We start from the raw sequence: 21,635 nt of genomic DNA, 5'->3' as shown, positions 1-21,635 counted from the left end.
AATGGAAATGTTTATGGAAGTATGCCAAAGTTAGAGATAGATTAGTCTCTACAATTAACAGTTAGGATAGGAGATGAGATAAAAATGATGACATAAAATCAATCTCTAGGAAAGTCTCCAGGAACAGATGGTATTCCTGTGGAAGTTTGGAAGCTAGGAGTAAATAAAGTGATAAAGATGTGGAAGGTTTTGTTTAACAGAATTTAAAAGGGGTGAAAGCATCAACATCCTAGAAAAAGTTGTAATTCCTAAAGACAGTAAAGACCCATCAGATACAGCTTCATATAGATCCATTTCAATTTTAAGCCATTATTATAAAGTATTTATGTCTATAATAGCTAAAAATGGCCAAAATTGATAGATATGGATAGATGTGGTTTTATTAAGGGGATGCAAACATTTGACAACATTAACAGAACAAGGATAATCCAGAGGAAAACAGAATGTAAGAAAATACTGCTGTTGGTGCGTCTTGATACAGAGAAAGTGTTCAGCAGAGTAAGCTGGGGTTTTATGAGTAGGCAATGGAAGCATGTGCATTCCTTGATACAGGAATAAGGTTAATTAAGAGGATATATGAGGAATCAGAGGCAAGAACTAAAGTGGATGGGTTCCCCTCTGATAAGATGTGCCTGAACAGAGGAGTCAAGCAGGGGTGTCATACTTCCCCTTTGTTATTTGCATTATATTTGGAGTTATTGCAAGGAAAATAAGAGACTCAGAAATTCAAGAATATACTTATGATAATCAGAGTTGGTTTATTTTTAGACAATATTATTCTGTATGTGGTAAAACTGGAAAAGGATATATTAATGTGTTGTGGAACATTTTGAGACTGTTTTAAGTCTTTTGGGGATTTAAAATGAATGAAGATAAAACAAAGGCTATAGCTGTAAAATATGTACTCACATATGAATTGGTTCAACAATATCCATATTTATGGGGACATAATAAGATGAAGTATTAAGGAGTACAGATTAAAAAGGCTTCTGTTATGGCAGCTAAGTATATGTGAGAAGAGACTAAACAAAAGATAATACAAAAACTGAGAAATTGGAAATCCTTGTTTATGGATATGGATAGCAAGATACAAGCCGTGAAAATGCTTTTAGTCCCTTTAGTTTTATATACAGGTCAGGCATATTTTCATCAACCAGAGGTGAAGTTGTGGACAATAAGTAATAGAGAATTGAAAGAAATTATCTGGGTGGGGAAGAAGATAAGGGTCAAGTGAGATAAGTTGATCATTCCATTTAGGATTGCTTGACTTGAAGTGGAAAGGGATGACGATGAAGTAGGGGGCAATTCAGTAAATAAGGAGAGATTGGGATTCTGGATGCAAATCTTTAAAGAGAATAACAGCAGTCATGTAGAATATTATATTCATAAAATAGTAGAACATATTCTAAGAACTAACTCAATATAAGAATGGAGACAGGAGAATTTGCTGATAGGGATGACTGCAATTAGTAGTACAGAGAACAGGGAAAAGGTAGCTGAAATTTGCTGGAGAAAACTGGCAAAGAAACCAAGGTATTGGGAGCAACTAACTAGAGAGGAAAAGATAATCAAATGAGAAGAGCCCAAGAAAATATTTGAACTGTAGGATAGAGACTGTATTCCCTACCAGGAATATATTGTCAGAGTATAGGTAAAGAGTAAGGGAGAGGGGAATCCTAATGAAAGACCTGCTCAGGTAGAGTTTTTAGTTGAACCAGGAACAAAAGCTGCTGTTTAAAAAGAGCTAATTAGTAAGGCATATAAAATATATCATGATAACTAATAATCAATCAGAGGAGTTAGTACTTGATGTCCTTAAGAGGTCATTTGCATATATCCAATGAGCCGCCATTACAGGAGGTTTACAGTACCACACAGTGAAAGCTCTAGATTGGCTGGGTTTTTCTTGCATTTTTACAGAATGGTTTATTTGTGTGACCTTCTTACCCTTTGGTTTGGGTGTTAGTTGGGATATTTTTCAGACACCTTAATCTTTAAGAGCATCAGCTGGGTTTAAAGAGCCTGTGTTCTGGAAGAAAGTCAAAGTATTTGCTTATGCTATTCTCTCTATGCCAATAAAAAGCCAAAATATACATGCCCACAGTTAGTGGGGTTTGGCTTTTTTTGGCTTAATGTAATCCTAAAGACTTAAAAAGTAAAAAAGTCATGGAATTCCAAAGCTGTACAGCTGAAAGACTTTATGTTCTTAATGGGTCTTGTGCATGTAACCCATGGTCCTCTATTATCGGAAGTTTAAGGCATCACATAGAGTTTGAAAACTCTAGCTTGGCTTGAGTTTTTCATTCATTTTTTTACTGAATGGTTTTTATGTTTGACCTTCATACCCTTTGGTTTGGATGTTGGTTGGGAGATATTTGTAACATTAGCAAGGTATAAAGACCCAGTGTTTCCAAACTATTCACTTATACTGTTCTGGTGAGGTCCATAAAAAGGTTGAAACGTGCATGTCCACAGCTACTGGGGTTTGTCCTTATTGGCTTGAATGTAACCATAATGACTTAAAAAGTAAAAAAGTCATGGACATTCAGAAGCCATGTAGCTGAAATACTTCATGTCCTTAAAGGGTCATTTGGGTGTATCCCATGGTCCTTCGTTACAGGTGGTTTAAGGTATCATACAATGAAATCTCTAGCTTGCAGTTTTTACTGAAAATATTGGGAAGATAGATTGGATATCAATTTACAAGGGAACAATGATAAGACATATGTGTGGCTCCCAAGTATGCAACAATGTTGGCTCCAAGTATCCAACAATGTCTATGATTTAGGATTTTTGCATGGAAGTGATTCCATAAGTATTTATATACCCCAAGCAGACTCCAAAGACTTTTTCCACAGAGAGATGTCAAATGTTATAGGTGTGATGGGGAAAGAGGTAACTGGGAACATATGTTTTGGAAGTGTAATGATTTGGAAGACTTTAAAAATTCCCAGAAGAGTACTTTATCAGAAATATTGGGTGAGCAAATGGGTATAAAGAAGGAAAGGATACTTTTGAGTTGGGACGCGGGATATAAATTTCCAAAACACATTAAGGCCTTGTTAAGTTTAATTCTGGTGGTTGCCAAAAAATTTCTAGAAAATGGCAATCAGAGTCTAAGCAAACTGTATTTGAAGTATTGAATATCGTAACAGACATAAAAGAAATAGAAGTGAGATCTTTAGAAAAGAGTAGGAGCAAATTACACAGAAATAAATAGAAGCTGTAGGAACAATACATTCAGAATAATCTTCTGGAAGAAGAATTAGATTTAAGGGAAGGCAGGAATTGTGAAATTATGTAATGCTCCACCAATGATGGTTATACAAAAGAACATATGTCGTGTGTAATGTATGTGATTAGGAACATGTTGGTATATTTTTAAATGCTGGAGGTGAGATGGGGAAGAAAGGTTAATTAGGAACACGTTTTTTGGAAGTGTAATGAGATGGCAGACTTTAAAATCCCCCTACAGACTACTCTGTCAGAAATACTAGGTGAGCAAACTGGTGTAACTTAGAAACTTTTTTTTTTCAGCTGTGGTAAGAATTGAAATTGCCTAGACATAGTAGGATCTTGCTGATTTTAATTCTGGTCACTGCCAAAAAAGTAGTTACTAGAAAATGGAAATTGAAGTCTAAACCAACTGTACTAGAAGTAGTGACTAGAGTAATAGAGATAAAATAACTGGAAGTGAGAACTTTAAAAAGGGTAGGAGAAAATTACATAGAAAAATAAAGGTATTTGTCTGGAACAATGTATGCAAAATAATGTTTTAGATGAGGAATGAGTTTTAAAGGAAGGCAGGAATTAAATACGCTGTGTAATTTCTGACTGACAATGACAGTATAGAAGATTATAGGTGATGTATAATGTTTGCAACTGAAAGAACGTCAGTATAGTTTGTTTTCATTTATATAAATGAATGATTGCCTATGTCTTAAGTGAAAATTCAATAAAGATGTTTCTTGTTTAAAAAAGCTATGTTTGCCTATGTCTTGCATGCTAATTTAATACAGGTATTAAAAAAGCATGCTGGTACAGAACATTACTGGCTTTATGTAGTTTATGTTGCAAATTTTGCAGATAATTGTATCTGATGGGGGAATAATATATCAAATTCTGTTTGTGTGTGTATGTGTGTGTGTGTGTGTGTGTGTGTGTGTGTGTGCGTGTGTGTGTGTGTGTGTGTGTGTGTGTGTGTGTGTGTGTGTGTGTGTGTGTGTGTGTGTGTGTGTTTTTGTGTGTGGACATGCATGCACTGGATTAATGCCATCTCCAAAGGCACTTTCATACTTGAGAACATATAATACCCGTAGTAGGACATTCCTCTTCAGCAGGGGGCTGCCTGTGTGCCACATTCAAGTGCATTCTGGTTGCATGCAGAGGATGCATTTGCTGGGTGTTACTTGGCTATTACTGCAGGTCTAGCATGTACTGGAAAGCTTTGCTTCACTGGTAACAACAGGGATTTAATTTTCGAGCCTCACTTTTTTTTCTGGGAGATGGGCAATCGGTTTTAGGTACTAGTTACATAGCAGATGCAAGAATAGAGAGCTCAAGTGGAAGCAAGTAAGTTTGCCTATGTTATATGGGTGGAATGTTTAAGCAGGGTCTCTCCTACTCTACAGACATGGGAGTACGAATGGGTGGTATATATTAACCTTGCATCCTTTGCACTTATTGCAGTCATGTGTAAGGAAAGGCTTTTTCATGTGGGTCTAGTTCCACCTAAGGAATATTCCTATTATTCTTAAATTGTCAACTTCTGTGTGGTACACTGTTGGGATAATGTCTGGGGGCATTGGGATGGGTCTGCAGTGAAGAAAAAGCAAACAAAAAGCTTTGGGTAGGCCATCCTTTTTTCTCTTTTTGTGAGTAAGGCCAAGTCTACTTCCTGGCTGTAAGTGTAATTTGCAGAGTAACATTATTTTAATAGCAAATAGTATTACTAGCTATCGTAAGAATTAACACATTGTTACAATATTCCTCCTAAATTCTACTCGCATGTCTAGACATTATACATGTATACTGACCATAAAATTTAATACCTTCTCTCTTATTAGCAACAACAAAGTCTTTTTCTCAGGGCAAGTTAATAAGTTAATGTCCCATTCAAAGATACTCCAGCCTGTTTCTAGACTTTTTTATGACATCATACTATAAGCCATAACTTACTTACATCATGTTGTTATCCCTCTCAAGCAAGAACAAAAGTCCAGTAACCCCAAAGTAATCATTTGGTAATGCAGGGAACAATGCAGGCACTCTCCAAATTTAGGAAAATGACTCTTGTGTTAAACATCTTTCTGAAGTAAGGAAATGCACTTAATAAAATTCTGGTAAGTTCCTTTCGGTGCTGATAAGTTCTAGTTTCATGTTATAACATAAGACTGACAACCACAGAACAGCATTAGAACCATTTCACAACTTTAAAAGCTGTTATACACTTTGTTGTAATACAATGAAACAAAAGTGTAGCAAAGTGAAGTCCATTGACTTTTTTAGCCATTCATTCATCAGGTGCCCTTCACTGTCCAGTGTCTATGTTGCTGCACCTTTTGACCTTACATTTCTTTTTCTGTAACTGGTAGTACATGGGGAATTGTCTGAAGGAGGAGATAAATGTCTGTCCACTACAAAGAATAATAAGCAGGTCTTTCTGATTATAGCAACGTATGTGTACTCAACATAGACGCCAAGACTCACCATTCAAACTTTGTTCCATTCCATTCTCAAGGTGAATTTCTTATCATCTCTGCCACAAGCATATCAGAGACCCAGTGGCAATTACCTGTATTATTTTCATCTCATTTTTTTAATAACCAGGCTCACTCTTCCTTAATTGCTTCTTTATATGGATGAATTATTTACTTCTTTTAAACACAGTTCACGTTTAAAGAACTCTCTGCTATCAGAATGTATCTCCTTATCAAAGTGCTTCATTACTACTTTCTTCAAAACAGGATCAGCCAGGTGAACAAGACTGCTTTTCCCATTAAACTGCCTTAAGACAATAAATTCTACATTACCATGCAATTTCATCCCAAGGTACTCCTTCCTTATGAACACTCTTCTTTTCTGATAATTCATCTTATATTCTTCATCCAATAATCCAGCGAGCACTGTTCATTTAATTTTCACATTTAAAATTCAATAAGCTTTTACATCAACTCTTGCAAACATCATTATTTATATTCTCAATAATCACCTCACTAATTTCCATTTAATTTCTACATTTAAAACTGACTCAAAGTCCACTCTTACATACATCATTTGTCATATTGTCTATTTTATATTCTATTGGCTCTTCTCTCTGAACCTGGGGGGGGGGGGGGTTGACTGATATGCCTGATTTGGACAGTAAGACTTCTGCCCTTTCTCTTTTGAGTTCTGCCTCTTAGGTGGTTCACCATTTCATTAAATACAATTATGATGCTGCTGATGACTCCTCTAAGGCAGCTGCAACTGGATCTGTAATCAGGAGATACTCTTGGTTGCATCTGTAAGCCTCACTTGAAGACTTAAAAGCCAAACTAACCGATTCCCCTTTGGACAGCCAGAATCTCTTTGGCACTGCTGCTGCAGAAGTGTTTAAAACTGATAAGGGTTAGGTTATGCAGGGCCTGAAACAAATCATTGTCTCCCCTGTCCCTAAGTTCCACATATATTATCCATCTAAACATTCTTTAGTCTGTAGGCAGCTTAGACAGCATGCTAAGAGCAAGAAGGTTCCTAAATGAATTTTCCAAGTCAAGCCCCTTCAGAGTTGTAGAGGTCAAAAACCTTCATTTCTTGACATATCTGCCACTCTCTGACATCCAGCCTCCCTTTCCCCTAACCCAGGTTCCTCTATCTCTGAAGCTGAATTTTTATTTTCCTGTTTGGCAATGGATAACCACAGATGCCTGGGTACTCTTTAAAATCCAAAATGGTTATTTTATGGCTTGGAAGTCCCTTCTTCCATTCTCCAGCCTTCCTCAGCTTCCTTCTTGCCAGCTCCCCCATTTTCCATTGGTTCTGCAAGATCTTGTGGAACAGGGAACTATCTAACCTGTTCCCTTGTCTCAGAAGGGAACAGGTTTTTATTTCATAATGTTTCTGGTTTCCAGGAAGGAGGGGTCAGGAAGGCTCATTCTAGACCTTTCTTCTTAACACCTTTCTTGAAATCCCTTCTTTCAGGATTTTGTCTCTTTAGACAATTTCATATGTTCATAGATTAGTACCAAGCTAACTGCCCTTGTGGGCTATTTTAAGCCTAGCTAATTACCCCATGTGAAAATCAGATCCTGCACCTTGTGTTTGTAAGGTAAACACGTTAACCATTATGCCAACCTCCAACATCCCTCTGTAGATTCCTCAAGCCTTTCTGGTATCTCTTGATTTGAAGGAAACTTATCTCCATTTTCCTATTCATCTTCTCTTCAGGAAGTTTTTCCACTTCTCTGTTTTTTCCTCTCATTATCAGTTCTCTCTGTTGCCTTTTGATCTTTCTACAGCTCCAAGGACCTTTACTAGTTGTCAAGACTGTGGTAGCCTCCTGCAGACTTCAGGAAATTCAAATATTCCATTATTTGGGTAATCTTTTTTAATTCAAGCCCCTTCGCAGCAGCTCCTGCTTCAGAATCCACACTTCACTATGCTTCCTCTTTGCACTGTTTTTCGTTCACTCTCAGTCTCAAAAAGTTTTTGTTGACTCCCTCTCAGGACCAAATGTTTTCAGGTTGTAGGATTCAGACCATTCCAATGTTCGCTTGTCTCCTGCCACCCAAGGTCCTCTCTTTGACTGCTTATTTCCAGGTTCTTCTTTTTCCATTCCTTCCTACAAGAGATTTTTTTTGAACTCTGAGGTACATGACATCCATCCATTCTTGACCCATCTCAGTTAGAATTCATCAAAGGCATGTCATGCTTACTCATCCTGGTGGATTTTTTGAAAGGGTCACCAAAGCAATGGATGAAGGAAAAGTGGCGCACATCGCATACCTTCACCTGGCCAAAACTTTTGACACAATTCCCTACTCAGACATAGTAGAAAAGTTAAATAAACTGGGAATAAACACCTATGTCACCCACTGGATTGCCATATGACTCACAAATAGAGCACAGATAATCAAAATAGGGAAAGTTACCTCCACAAACAGGCCAGTCACCAGTGGAGTCCCCCAAGGTTCAGGGCTGGGACCTCTCCTGTTTGGCTTCTACATTTCTAAAGTAAAAGCTAATGCCAAAGGACTGTGACTGATTACATTCACAGATGACTACAAGATAGGAGCACTTACTGAATCCCCAAATGATTTAGCCATCCTGCAGGGAGGTTTGTCTCAAATAAATAACTGGTATCAAAAATCATGCTCTGAAACTAAATGCCAAAAAATGCATTGTTGTATCCTGTGGGAAATTATCTATCCCAGGGGATTACTGCATTGGCAACACACCCCTAAGATTTCTCCCACTTGTTTGGAATTTGGGAACTTGTGTGGACAGTGACCTAAAATTTGACCAACACATTTCTATTATTGTAAGAAAGACTGTCTGTATTGCTCAGCTTATAAACAAAGGGACTGTGTCTACATCTAGGTATGTCATTGTGCCCCCATTTACTCAAACTTGATTAGGCCAATCATTTAATATAATACCTCCTTTGGCATGTATCTGTCCAGACACATGCAACAACTAGAATGCCCACAGGATACCATACAGAAAGGATACAATGCCTAAATAACATGTCCTACATGGACCAACTCAATGCCCTCTCACTATACTCAGTATCATACAGACTGCTAAGAGGTGACCTGTGTCTGACATACAAGACAAATTCCGACTTATTACTGGTGAATTTACTGCACATCGGCAAATCAAATGGTACTAGAAATACTTAGTCTAAGGATCTAAATGTCTTCTGCAGCATCAACAGAACAATTTGGAGGGATAGGTATAGTTGGCAGAGGATACCACTGCTGTGTTACAGACTCCCCATCTACATAAAACAGTTAATTCCTGTCCATTTTCAATTGTAGCTTAGATCTATGGATGGTAAACATAAAATTTACCCCAGGACTGCCCCATGTGTTACATATGTAAAGATGCAGCTCCTAAATGCTTTATTCCATGCATGAGTCCCCTCAAATTATCTATGGTATGATCCCATTTATTCTCATTAAGGGTGATATATAATCATCGACCATGGGATGGGTAAAGCCAGTCTATATCCAAATGGGATATGTTATTTTGAGCACAAAACAGAAACTGGCTAGGCTTATAATGGTCCATAAGTGCAGCTAGCCTAGTACTTACCTATGAACCTATAAAGATACAGAATATAGTTATGTAAATTAAAAAGCTAAATATAAGTAGTCAGAGATATACTGAAGTGATCATTCATACAGAGAACAGTGATATTAAAAACAGAGCCCTGTATGAAGTAGCAAAGACACAACATAAGAATTTCTTTACATTGAATCCAAGGGCATCACTCCTAAATTTTTGAAGATGAAATATAAGAAAAAATTACTTTGTGGACATTAGTATAAAAGATGGCTGGGTGAATAAATGTATTGAGCAGTATGTAAAAAATAAAAACTGGAACATTAATTTGAAAAGCTTTAACTGCAAAACAATTAAGTTGAGTACCTGTATTTCCAATGAAGGCTATGCCCAGAAGTTCTTGAACTTGGTTAACAAAAATTCCATGAAACAGACAGTAATAACCCTGCTACATGATATAATATTCAAGATCTGGTCCTCATGAATACAACTTCTACATGTATTACTCTTCTAGTAAAGTTGAACCACAAATTTGTGACATTTGCCTTTAACATCTCCATAGCACCTGAAAACCATCATGTCTGAACTGAAAGACTTCAAAACAGGCAATCATCATACAGTCACATGACACAATCTCAAAACTTTGCCTATAACAGTACCAGCTTGGATGCTGACACAGTAGTCAACTGCTCAAAGGAGTTTACACCCACTTAGACAAATGTACAGAATTAGTAGTCTCAACCAGAGTAAAATTCAATTGGGATTTCAAAAACAATCCACCCTTGTGGTCCAGCAACATAAATCTACTTTACAACAATAGACAAAACTCCTATGATTATACAGCAGATCCAAAACTCCCCTTAACAAAGATAGTATAAAAATTCCAAACCAAGAACCAGTTACCAACTCTAAGGTAAAGAATCAGTAAAGCCTCCAATCCACACCAAAAACACATTTATTGAGCGCTTTCATTAGCGAGCATCATCTGACTTCTTCAGACTACAGAAACAGAAAAACGTCATGTATTTATACATCACAAGATCAGGTGACTTTAACCAGATCTTTTGTTAAAACCATATTCACCTAAAAATAGCAAGCATTAAGTTAAATAGGACTCATACAAAATAAAACCATAAAAAATATATATAAACCCCCCCCCAAAATATACACATGAATAATCTATTAAAGAATATGTATATGTATACACAATAAAAATGTAAAATTTGCAACCTCAATCTTAAAAGTGCTAATTTACTAATTAACCTATTGTCCAGTCCAAGAACGTAGTTTCAAAAAGCTGCTCAGACTTACACTTTCATTAAGGCCAGGGAAATTGGTGACATTCAATCTGATTTGCCACCACAACTCCCTGAAATTTAAGAGATCTTCCCAAGGACCTCCACGGGGATCTTGGGGAACTTTCTCAATGACTAATAATTTAAAGTCATGCCCAGGGAACTGCACATTGTGTTTATATAAAGCACTGTTAGGGTTGCAAATTTTGATATCCCTAACGTGCTCATAAATCCTCTCCTTAAGACTTCTCTTGGTCTTACTGATGTAAAAACCTGGACAAGAACTACACAAGGTGGCATAAACCACACCCCTAGCGATGCATAAATACTTCCCATGAGGTCTTATGGGAACACTATTAATAACAATTCTATCAGAGGTGCGGATGTAAGGACACTGGGTGCAAAAACCACATTTCTTGGTTCCCCCACCCTGCTGAACTCCTGCATAGTTAATGTTCTGCAACAATTCCTTAAAAGAAGTTTCTCTTCAAAATATAATCCGGGGTTGGTATCCTACTTTTTCCAAAACTTCTACTTGACTGTTAAAAACTTACCAATTTTTTTCTTAAAATATCAGAAATCTGATTATGGTCAAATGAAAACCGAGTAACAAAAGATGATGTAAAGGGTACAGAGGATGCTCCTACCTCTAATTGCTGTTGTAAAGCATAAGTGTTGGGGAACGTGATTGGGATACCTTGTCCATACTCAATAATGGGCAAAAAATACCAGCTTCCCTCTTGTCACACACTTTCTCTAAAATGTTGTCCACTAACATTATAGGGGGAGCCTCTGGCCATCAACATTTCCTTCATTAAACACCCCTGTTGATGAAAGTCCGTATCTTTAGTTACCATATGCGAAATGCGTACAAATTGCCCCTTCACCAGACCCCTCTTTACATGCTCCAGATGACAACTTTGGTAATGTAGAAGACTATTACTATAGGTGAGTTTCCTATACAAATAACTGACCAAACAATTGTTATCAACATCCTTCCTTACGAGAACATCCAGAAAACTTATGTAGTCCTGTTTGTACTCATAAGAAAATATAAGAAAATCAGTGGTACCATTGATATATAATAAAAAATCTTCTATTTCTTTTTGTTCCCCTTTCCAAATGAAAAACAAATTGTCAATGTAACAGAGATATAAACTCCATGACCCTGAAAAAGCTGAGTTAAAAAGAAACTTGTGTTCCCACATAAGCATGATGATATTAGCGAAAATGGGAGCAAAACATGCCCCCATAGCAACCCCATTTTTTTGCAGAAAAAACAAAATTGTATTTCAAGACCAATTTCATTAAACTGACTAAAACAGATACATCATTGTTGCTGAACAGCTTGGTGTTGTATAGAAACTCCACAAACCACTCTAAGCCTAATGTGTGCAGAATAACATTAAACAAATTGATAACATCAATTGTCAAAAAATGGCTTTTACATCAAAAGGTAAACAATTCAATTTGTTCAAGAAATGCCAAGAATCTATACATATATGTTCTTCATGTTTAAGCACTGACTTTGATGTGGCATCAATATATTTCCCAATAAAAAAGGTTTTAGATCCTGCCATACTAACGATGGGTCTCACTGGGAGGGTCATACAGATTCTTATGAATCTTAGGGATACCGAAAATATTCGGTACCCTGGGATGGTCGACACTAAGAAAGTTGAACAATTCCATGTCGATTTGTCCCTGATCTACCAAATCTTTGAAAACCAAGTCAGTTTTATTATATGCAATCTGGACGAAACTGGCAGAAACTTCTTCATACACAAATCCATCCCATAACAACATGTTCATCCGGTTGTTGTAGTCGGTTTTAGACATAATTACCATCCCTCCCCCTTTATCAGGCTTCATAATCCACAGTGATTTATCAGAAACCAAGTTGCTCAGCAATTGTCTTTCACAATTAGTCAAATTCCATAACCTAAAGTCAGTTTTACTTTGGAGTCTTCTTCTTCTTTTGGCTGCTCCCGTCAGGGGTTGCCACAGTAGAGCAACTGTTTCCATTTCTTCCTGTCCTCTGCATCTTGCTCTGTCACATCAACCACCTGCATGTCTTCTCTCACCATATCCATAAACTTAATCTTAAGCCTTCCTCTTTTCCTGTTACCTGGCAACTTCATCCTTAGCATCTTTTTCCCAATATACTCTGCATCCCTCCTCAGCACATGACCAAACCAATGTAATCTTGCCTCTCTGGCTTGGTCTCCAAACCTTCCAACCTGGGCTGACCCTCTAATATTCTTATTCCTAATCCTGTCCATCCTCCTCACCCCCAGTGCAAATCTTAACATCTTCAACTCTGCCACGTCAAGCTCTGACTCCTGTCTTTTTGTCAATGCCACTGTCTCCAACCCATATAACATAGCTGGTCTCATTACCCTCTTGTCGACCTTCCCTTTCACTCTTACTGGTACTCGTCTGTCACAAATCACTCATGACACTCTTCTCCACCAACTCCATCCTGCCTGTACTCTCTCCTTCACCTCTCTTCCACACTCACCATTACTTTGAACTGTTGATCCCAAGTATTTAAACTCATCCACCTTCGCCACCTCTACCCCCTGCATCCTCACCATTCATCTATCCTCCCTTTCATTCACACACATATATTCTGTCTGAGTCCTGCTGACCTTCATTCCTCTTCTCTCTAGAGCATATCTCCACCTCTCCAGGGTCTCCTCCACCTGTTCCCTACTCTCACTACAGATCACAATGTCATCTGCAAACATCATAGTCCACGGGGACTCCTGTCTGATCTTGTCTGTCAACCTGTCCATCACCATTACAAATAAGAAAGGGCTGAGAGCTGAACCTTGATGTAATCCCACCTCCACCTTAAACGCATCCATCACTCCCACCGCAGACCTCACTGCTGTCACACTACCCTCGTACATATCCTGTACCACTCTTACATACTTCTCTGACACTCCCGACTTCCTCATACAATACCACAACTCCTCTCTAGGCACCCTGTCATATGCTTTCTCTAAATACACAAAGATACAATGCAACTCCTTCTGACATTCTCTGTACTTCTCCATCAGCACTCTCAAAGCAAACATCGCATCTGTAGTGCTCTTTCCTGGCATGAAACCATACTGATGATCACTAATCATCACCTCCCATCTTAACCTAGCTTCCACTACTCTTTCCCATAACTTCATGCTGTGACTGATCAATTTAATCCTTCTGTAGTTACTACAGCTCTGCACATCACCCTTATTCTTAAAAATCGTTACCAAAACACTTTTTCTCCATTCCTCAGGCATCCTCTCACTTTCCAAGATTTCATTAAACAATCTAGTTAAAAACTCCACTGCCATTTCACCTAAACACCTCCATGCTTCTACAGGTATGTCATCTGGACCAACAGCCTTTCGGTTCTTCATCCTCTTCATAGCTATCCTTACTTCCTCCTTGCTAATCCACTGCTCTTCATGATTCACTATCTGCACATCATCCAACCTTCTCTCCCTCTCATTCTCTTCATTCATCAGCCCCCAAAATGTACTCTTTCCATCTGCTCAACACACTCTCCTCACTTGTGAGTATGTTTCCCTCATTATCCTTTATCACCCTTACCTGCTGCACATCTTTACTAGCTCGGTCCCTCTGTCTAGCCAATTGGTACAGGTCCTTTTCTCCCTCCTTAGTATCCAACCTTTTATACAACTCGTCATACACCTTATCCTTAGCCTTTGCCACCTCCCTCTTTGCCATGCACCTCATCTCCTTATACTCTTGTCTACTTTCTTCATCTGTCTGACAATCCCACTTCTTCTTCGCCAACCTCTTTCTCTGTATACTCTCCTGTACTTCTTCATTCCACCACCAGGTCTCCTTGTCCTCCTTCCCCTTTCCAGATGTCACACCAAGCACCTTTCTAGCCATCTCTCTTACTAGCTCTGCTGTAGATACCCAGCTATGCGGTAACTCTTCACTGCCACCCAGTGCCTATCTTAACTCTTCCCTGAACATCACCTCACAATTACCATTTTTCAATTTCCACCATTTGATCCTTGCTGCTGCCCTCACACTCATCCTCCTCTTCTTGATCACCAATGTAATCCTACAAACCACCATCCTATGCTGCCTAACTACACTTTCCCCTGCCATCACTTTCATCCCAATCTCCAATCTCCTTCAGACTGGCCCTTCTACATAAGATATAATACACCCGTGTGCATCTTCCTCCACTCTTGAATGTCACCCTATGCTCCTCCCGCTTGTTAAAATACATATTCAACACAGCCATGTCCATCCTTTTTGCAAAATCCACTACCATCTGACCTTTAGCATTCCTTTACTTAACATCATACCTACCCATCACTTCCTCATCCCCTCTGTTCCCTTCACCAACATGCCCATTGAAATCTGCTCCAATCACCAGTCTCTCACCCTTGGGTACAGTCATCACCACTTCATCCAACTCACTCCAAAATTTTTCTTTCTCATCCATCGCACACCCAGCTTGTGGAGCATATGCACTAATAACATTCATCATTACACCATCAATTTCCAGCTTCATAAACATCACTCTATCCAACACTCTTTTTACCTCCAAAACACTCTTAGCATGCTGTTCCTTCAGGATAATGTCTACGCCATTTCTCCTCCCATCCACACCATGATAAACAATTTGAACCCACCTCCGATACACCTAGCCTTGCTCCCCTTCTATCTGGTCTCTTTTACACACAATATACCAGCCTTCCTTTGGCCAATCATATCAGCTAGCTCTCTCCCTATACCAGTCATACTGCCAACATTCAAAGTTCCGACCTTCACTATCACAGTCCTAGCCTTTACCTGCCTTTGGCCATGCCTTCGGCCTCTTCTCCTCCTTCGGCCAACAGTAGCCCAATTTCTGCCAGCACCCTGTTGGCCAGCAGTACTGGTGGCGGTCGTTGTTAACCCGGGCCTTGACCGATCCAGTATGTATATGTGTACTTTTGTCTGCATGTATGATTTGGCAAGATTTTACGCCAGATGCCCTTCCTGTTGCAACCCTCCCCATTTATCCGGGCTTGGGACCAGCACAAAGAAATACACTGGCTTGTACATCCCCAGTGGCTGGGTTTCAGTTTTACTTTGGAGTAACCTCCTAAAATCAAACTCACAAAATGATTCAAATAACATTAAAACATTCGGTAATGGAGGATTAAAAACACTACTTTTTTCCGTAAACAGTTCACATTATCACCTAAAGATGCAGTTCCAAACAGCAAATGAAAGTTCAACTTCCTGACGAAAATCTTTAGATCCAAAATAAGTTCCACAATTTTCGCTCTTAGACCAGTCATAGAGTATAATGCCCCTTTTGGGTTGTACATCACTCAATAGATCAAACAACTAGAGATGCCCTAGAGTGTCATAAATCAGACTATTTCAAAGACCTTGAGCTACCAAAAGAGGCTAGAAGTTGTATCCTTTTACTCACTACTACTTATAGATTCTTGAGGGCTATGTGCCTCCCCTACCACTCCATTAGAGATTCTGTTGTCCTTGATCTCATATATCTCTGTGAGTCTAAAAACTTAGTAAACACCAGAACAGAGAATCTAAATCATCACCAGCAGATAAAAAAAGAAGATGATGAAGACAGAGCTTCATTTTGTAGTCCCCCTCCTTATTCATGGAATAAGCTACCCCTGCAGATTAAGTAGTGCAATACATGATTATCCTTCTCACAGAACCTGGATGGCTGGACAGGACATTGTCTTTACCCTACCTCTGATTGTCTTATCAGTCCCACAGAACTTAGATGACTGGATAGGACATCATGTTTACCCTACCTCTGATTGACCTATCCTTCCTGCAGAACCTGGATGACTGGACAGGCCATCATGTTTACCCTACCTCTGATTGGCCTATCCTTCACACAGAACCTGTTAACTGGACAGGATATCATGTTTACCCTACCTCTGATTGGCCTATCCTTCTCACAGAACCTGGATGACTGGACAGGATATCATGTTTACCCTACCTCTGATTTGCCTATCCTTCACACAGAACCTGGGTAACTGGACAGGCCATCATGTTTACCCTACCTCTGATTGGCCTATCCTTCCCACAGAACCTGGATGACTGGACAGGATATCATGTTTACCCTACCTCTGATTTGCCTATCCTTCACACAGAACCTGGGTAACTGGACAGGGCATCATGTGTACCCTACCTCTGATTGGCATATCCTTCACACAGAACCTGGATGACTGGAGAAGGCATCATGCTTACTCTACTTGTGATTGGTCTATCCTTCCTTGAGAAAGGGAAGTACATCCAGAGGCTGGGTAATCACAAGACTAAATTACATTGAAATGCATATGAATCCTATGAATTATACATCCAAAAATAAAAGATAAAAAAGGAGAAATAGGTACATTTTGGTGAAGTATGTAGAGTTATATGGACTGTGTTATGCGTTCAGCATATTAGATCTGGGAAGAATATTGAATTTAACTTTTATTCAATTGTAATACTACAAATTTAGTCTATTTAGCTCGGTGCACAAAATGTGAAGGGGTTTATATAGGTAAAACAAACCGTACACTAATAGAGAAGGTCTTAGAACATTGCAATGATATCAAAAATGAGAAAGCTAGCAGTGCTGTAGCCAAACATGTATTGGAAAAGGGTCGTGACCATTCCTTTAAGATTTTGATCTTAGAATTGGTCAATGACACCATTAGGGAAGGCAATATATGCAACAGGACTGAATACAGTGAGCTGTGATGGATCATAGACTTTAGGGCTAACTGTAGCCCAGGTCTCAATGATCATATCTCTTAAAACCAGTTTTGAAGAGGAGAGGCTTGTTCCATTAATCTTATTGTTTTTTTTATTGTAGTTTGTCATGTGTACCGTTTTGTCTGATTTCATTGGTTGAGCATGCTTTTAAGAGTTTTAAATATATGCTCTATATTATTTCGTTTGTGTTAATGCTCTGAGGAAGTGGGACATCCACAAAAGCGCTAACCCTTTTTTATTATTTATTGTTTTTTATAATAAAGAGTTATTTCAGCCAGATTGGACATCTGCTGTGCTCTTATATTTTTTACATTTTGGAGAAGTATTTGTGAAGATCCTGGTGAACATAAAAAAGATGCTGATGGATAAAAAAATTAAAAGAAACATTAAGATGCTCTAATATACAGGATATGAAATAGGATGAAGTGGTAACCTAAGACATTGAGGCAAAACTAAGAAAAGTTCCTAAATGGAAAACCTCAGGCCCAGACACTGTATCTAACTTGTGGCTGAAAGCATCAACATCTTTACACAAAGACTTGGCCCTGATATAGTAGGCATGCATTGTAGGCTAACTGTATGTACATTAATGCAGCAGACATATAGTAATTATGACATACATTTTGGGCTGAGAAGGACAGACATTTTTGCATTCACCATAGGCAGATGGTGGTACACAGATTTAGTAGGTTTAAAATAAAGTGTTGGCTGATGGATGGAACACAGATGTAGTAAGGATTCAGTGTATGTTGCATACATTGTAGGGTGACATGGGCACACAGATTTTGTAAACAAAGGGTCCATATTAATACTGTGAGGGCAAGTGAGGCATGCAGACATAGAAATATAGTACATTACATGTGCTACATGTAGACTGACCATACATACGCTGATGCAGTATGTCGATAGTACCTGGTAATACACTGCAGACTAGCAGAAGTAGATGGATATAATATACCTACAGCTGGTGCAGAGGGTTAAGCTTGTGACCTGTAGGTCTTGTGGTACAGGGTCTGATTCTGTCAGGCCTCATTTGCCTACTGTGTGACCTTGAGCAAGTGTTTAACCAGACTTTGCCTGTAGGTCATCCTGAAAATGGACTGTGTATCTAGTGGCCCACCTGATTACCATATGGGTGTTATTATTGCAGTACTCATTACGTACACTGTAGGCTAACTGAGATACAAAGACATAGCAGGCACATCAAACATGTTAAATACCCTAACATGGTTATAATGCATATTTATTTAATTTATTTTTATTTTTTTACCAGGGCACAACAACGATCACAAATAATCAATTACAGGCTCAGCCCAGATTGCATGAATAGTAACAGAAAATTGTACCTCAACATGGCATTAACATGTAAAGTACATAAATAAGGAAACTATGCATAGACTTAGACGTTACCATATTTAATGCATGAATTCAGGAAAGTGTGCATTTACATGGGGGTTAACATATTTGTTGCAAACAACAATTTCAAAATGCAAAAATACAAGTACATATTTACTTAAGAAGACTCTAGAAAAGAAAGAGAAAAAGGGGGCAGAATAAGAAATGAGAGAACATGGAAGAATGGGAGTTAGAGGGTAAACCTTAGTGTAGCTGTAAGTAGGTAGGATACCATCTGCTAATTACTAAGCCCCCAGGTGAGTATGAGGGACTGGATTCTGTGCAGTTGTGTTTAGGGTTGCCAACCCCCCATTTTTTTTCCGGACTATCCAGAAATCAAACTGATTCTCCAGTAGTTCGGAAAACACTGTACTGTACACTGTTTCAAAAAGGAAACTATCGGAGTTTGTAAATCGGCTGATTTACTATGCTTTTTTTACAGAAAAGCATAGTAAATCAGCCGAAAGCAGGCAGCAGGAACGAAAAAAGAGGGTGTTCCCCGCAGAGTGATGTCATCAAGATGTCACAAAATGGGCGGAATGTGGGAGGGAGAGGGGGTGGGGTGGGCAGGGTTACTGGTGATGTGAGGGGTGTGGCTTTACTCCGGTTTTCTCCAAGAAGGAAGGTGGCAACCCTAGCTGTGTTAGAGCAGTCAGGTATTATCTACCAGGTAGGTCAGGAGACAGCTGATAATAGTTATGTAAGTAGAAAGAGGACAAGCGGGGATCTGTTGTTAGGGACCTGGTCTGTTGGTGGTGCAGAGTTATGTGACATGCCCTGTATTCAGACAGTTGCATTCATATTGCATTTTTAGAGAGTGCTTGAAATGAAGTCTGAAAACTGAGTAGTTTGTCAATTCAACTAGATCATGAATAAGTGGCTGTTACTGTTTGGGGCAAAGAATAATAAGCTATGACTACTAGAATGCAATCTGAAACAAGATGCTTGTAGAGATATGCCACCTTAGTCATAATGTCTGAGGTTATAGGTCGCACAGGAAGCAAACATCTTTGAAGGCATACAGTAAACATTACATTCATACATTGTAGGCTGACACGGATATACAGGTGTAGTAGGCCTACACCTCATGATGAACACAATGTATGCTGACAGAGGTGCACAGATATAGGAGGCTTTCAGTACATGTTGCATACACTGTAGATTAACCATACATTCACTGATGTATTTGATATATGATAGATGTTAATACATTGTAGGCTAACAAGGGTACACAGATGTAGTATGCACGTACTACTTTTCGTCAACACTGTAGGTTAACTGGGACACACACATGAAGAAGGCATATCATAACTGTTAAATATCCTGATGGGATACACAAATAGAGTAGGGATACAGTACATATTGCATATGCTGCAGGCCGACATGGCCGCACAGGTATGACAGATCTTCAGTATGTTACATATGTTATAGGCTGACTGTTAATATGCTGGTGTAATAGGCATGAAGTGCATGTTGTATTCATTTTAGACATGTATTGAGTAGACAATTGTACTAGACAGAACGTTATGACAATTTTAATAAAGTTGTTTAAAACAGGGAAGTCAATCTCATTAAAGTAAAAACTTATTTTCAGAATTCATAAAATTCCCAAAAGGTACATATCAGAGATAATTCTAATGGGTGATCTGTTTTTATTTCACAGGTTCAGTCTGAACTGCTGAAAAAATGGAAGCGCTGGAAGTTAGGCAAAGACATTGAAGAGGAGTATAAACACACACACAGTCAGACACCTCATGTAAAAGTAGAGGGTGCTGGCTGTGAGAAACTCAACCTTATTAGCAACTGTAACAATGGTACTGGGAAAACCCGACATACACTGCAAGATGGCCCTCATACCTGTGAAAACATTGGCACAAGTACAACTGAACAAATCACCCTCAGTGAGAGAACACATTGCTATGGATTTCCTCAGGAGATTGCAGAGAGCACTTTCTGACAGCTGTTTTAGCTCCTGGCTTATTATGATTGTGTGCAATGTCTAGGGAATGGAGTCTGTGTAATACAGTTTGCACATTTCAGCTAATACTTTGGACAAACATTTAATACTTTAAAAAGCCCTGCCTATGTTAAAGCATTTGAGTACTACAAGTACAATGTTGTGCCAGTCTGGTTGCAGGAATCCTAGCTGGAAGTACAGACCTTGGATCCGGTGCTGGGAGTATCTTCAATGAGGCCATATACAGATTTCTGCACAATGAAATCCAGGAGTGTGCCAACCATTGCAAGCTCATTGTGATGTAACAGATTGGGAATCTTGTGCTGCAGGATTGGGACACTGGCTAGTGCAACCAGAAGATAGATGGGAAGACATTGTACCAGACAGCACTCAGGCAGCCCTTTGGCGTGTAGCAGTGCTCTGACTTTGGAATGGAGGCCCTCCCCTTCCATTTTACATTTAAGACAATGCTTCCTCCTCAGATGCAAAATCTGGTTGAACATTGTTTCACTGTGTTTCTCCTGTGTCAGCTTCCCATTTGAAAAGGGCTGCTTCATTCCTTTTTGTTTCCTAAACATGTGGTAAAATATGCCAGAAGAAAAGGTTTCCACCACAAGAGATGAGAGCTTTTCCAAGCAGAAATGAGCTAAGGGGAAGGCTTATGATTACTGTACAGCAAGTATGCCACTTTTTAAAGAATTAAAAAATATATATTTAGACAAAAACAAGCTCCTGGGCCTTGTCTGCCTTCCTTGTTTTTAGCACCATAACTTCAGTAGGACAGTTTGCTTGCAGACTGGATCATTTTCCAATTATGTTCATCTGTTTTTTTCACTGTTTCATTTACTGGAAGTTTTTCGATTTGTGATACTGCTGTTTTCAATGGATATGGTTATACTGACATGAAGGGCGGTGAATTCATGACAGGGCTGACTCTGAGTAGCAAGAAA

At 38.9% G+C, this 21,635-nt stretch overlaps 1 protein-coding gene across 4 annotated transcripts in view; it reads left to right on the top strand.

The window, feature by feature from the left end:
• Positions 1 to 21,413, top strand: part of GCGR (glucagon receptor) — a 1,613,162-nt gene extending 1,591,749 nt beyond the window's left edge. For all 4 annotated transcript variants that reach the window (XM_044068203.1, XM_044068202.1, XM_044068204.1 and 1 more), the window contains exon 14: positions 20,392 to 21,413. In XM_044068203.1, the coding sequence (XP_043924138.1) occupies positions 20,392 to 20,685 (294 nt within the window). In that variant the 3' untranslated portion in view covers positions 20,686 to 21,413. The remainder of the gene's footprint in view (positions 1 to 20,391) is intronic.
• Positions 21,414 to 21,635: the final 222 nt, after the last annotated feature.

Source organism: Protopterus annectens, chromosome 4.part0 (genome assembly GCF_019279795.1).
Source record: "Protopterus annectens isolate FY-2018-M chromosome 4.part0, PAN1.0, whole genome shotgun sequence".
In the NCBI taxonomy this organism is placed as follows: domain Eukaryota; kingdom Metazoa; phylum Chordata; order Ceratodontiformes; family Protopteridae; genus Protopterus; species Protopterus annectens.
Note: the sequence above shows the minus strand (reverse complement) of the source record. Positions and strands in the feature narration are given on the sequence as shown.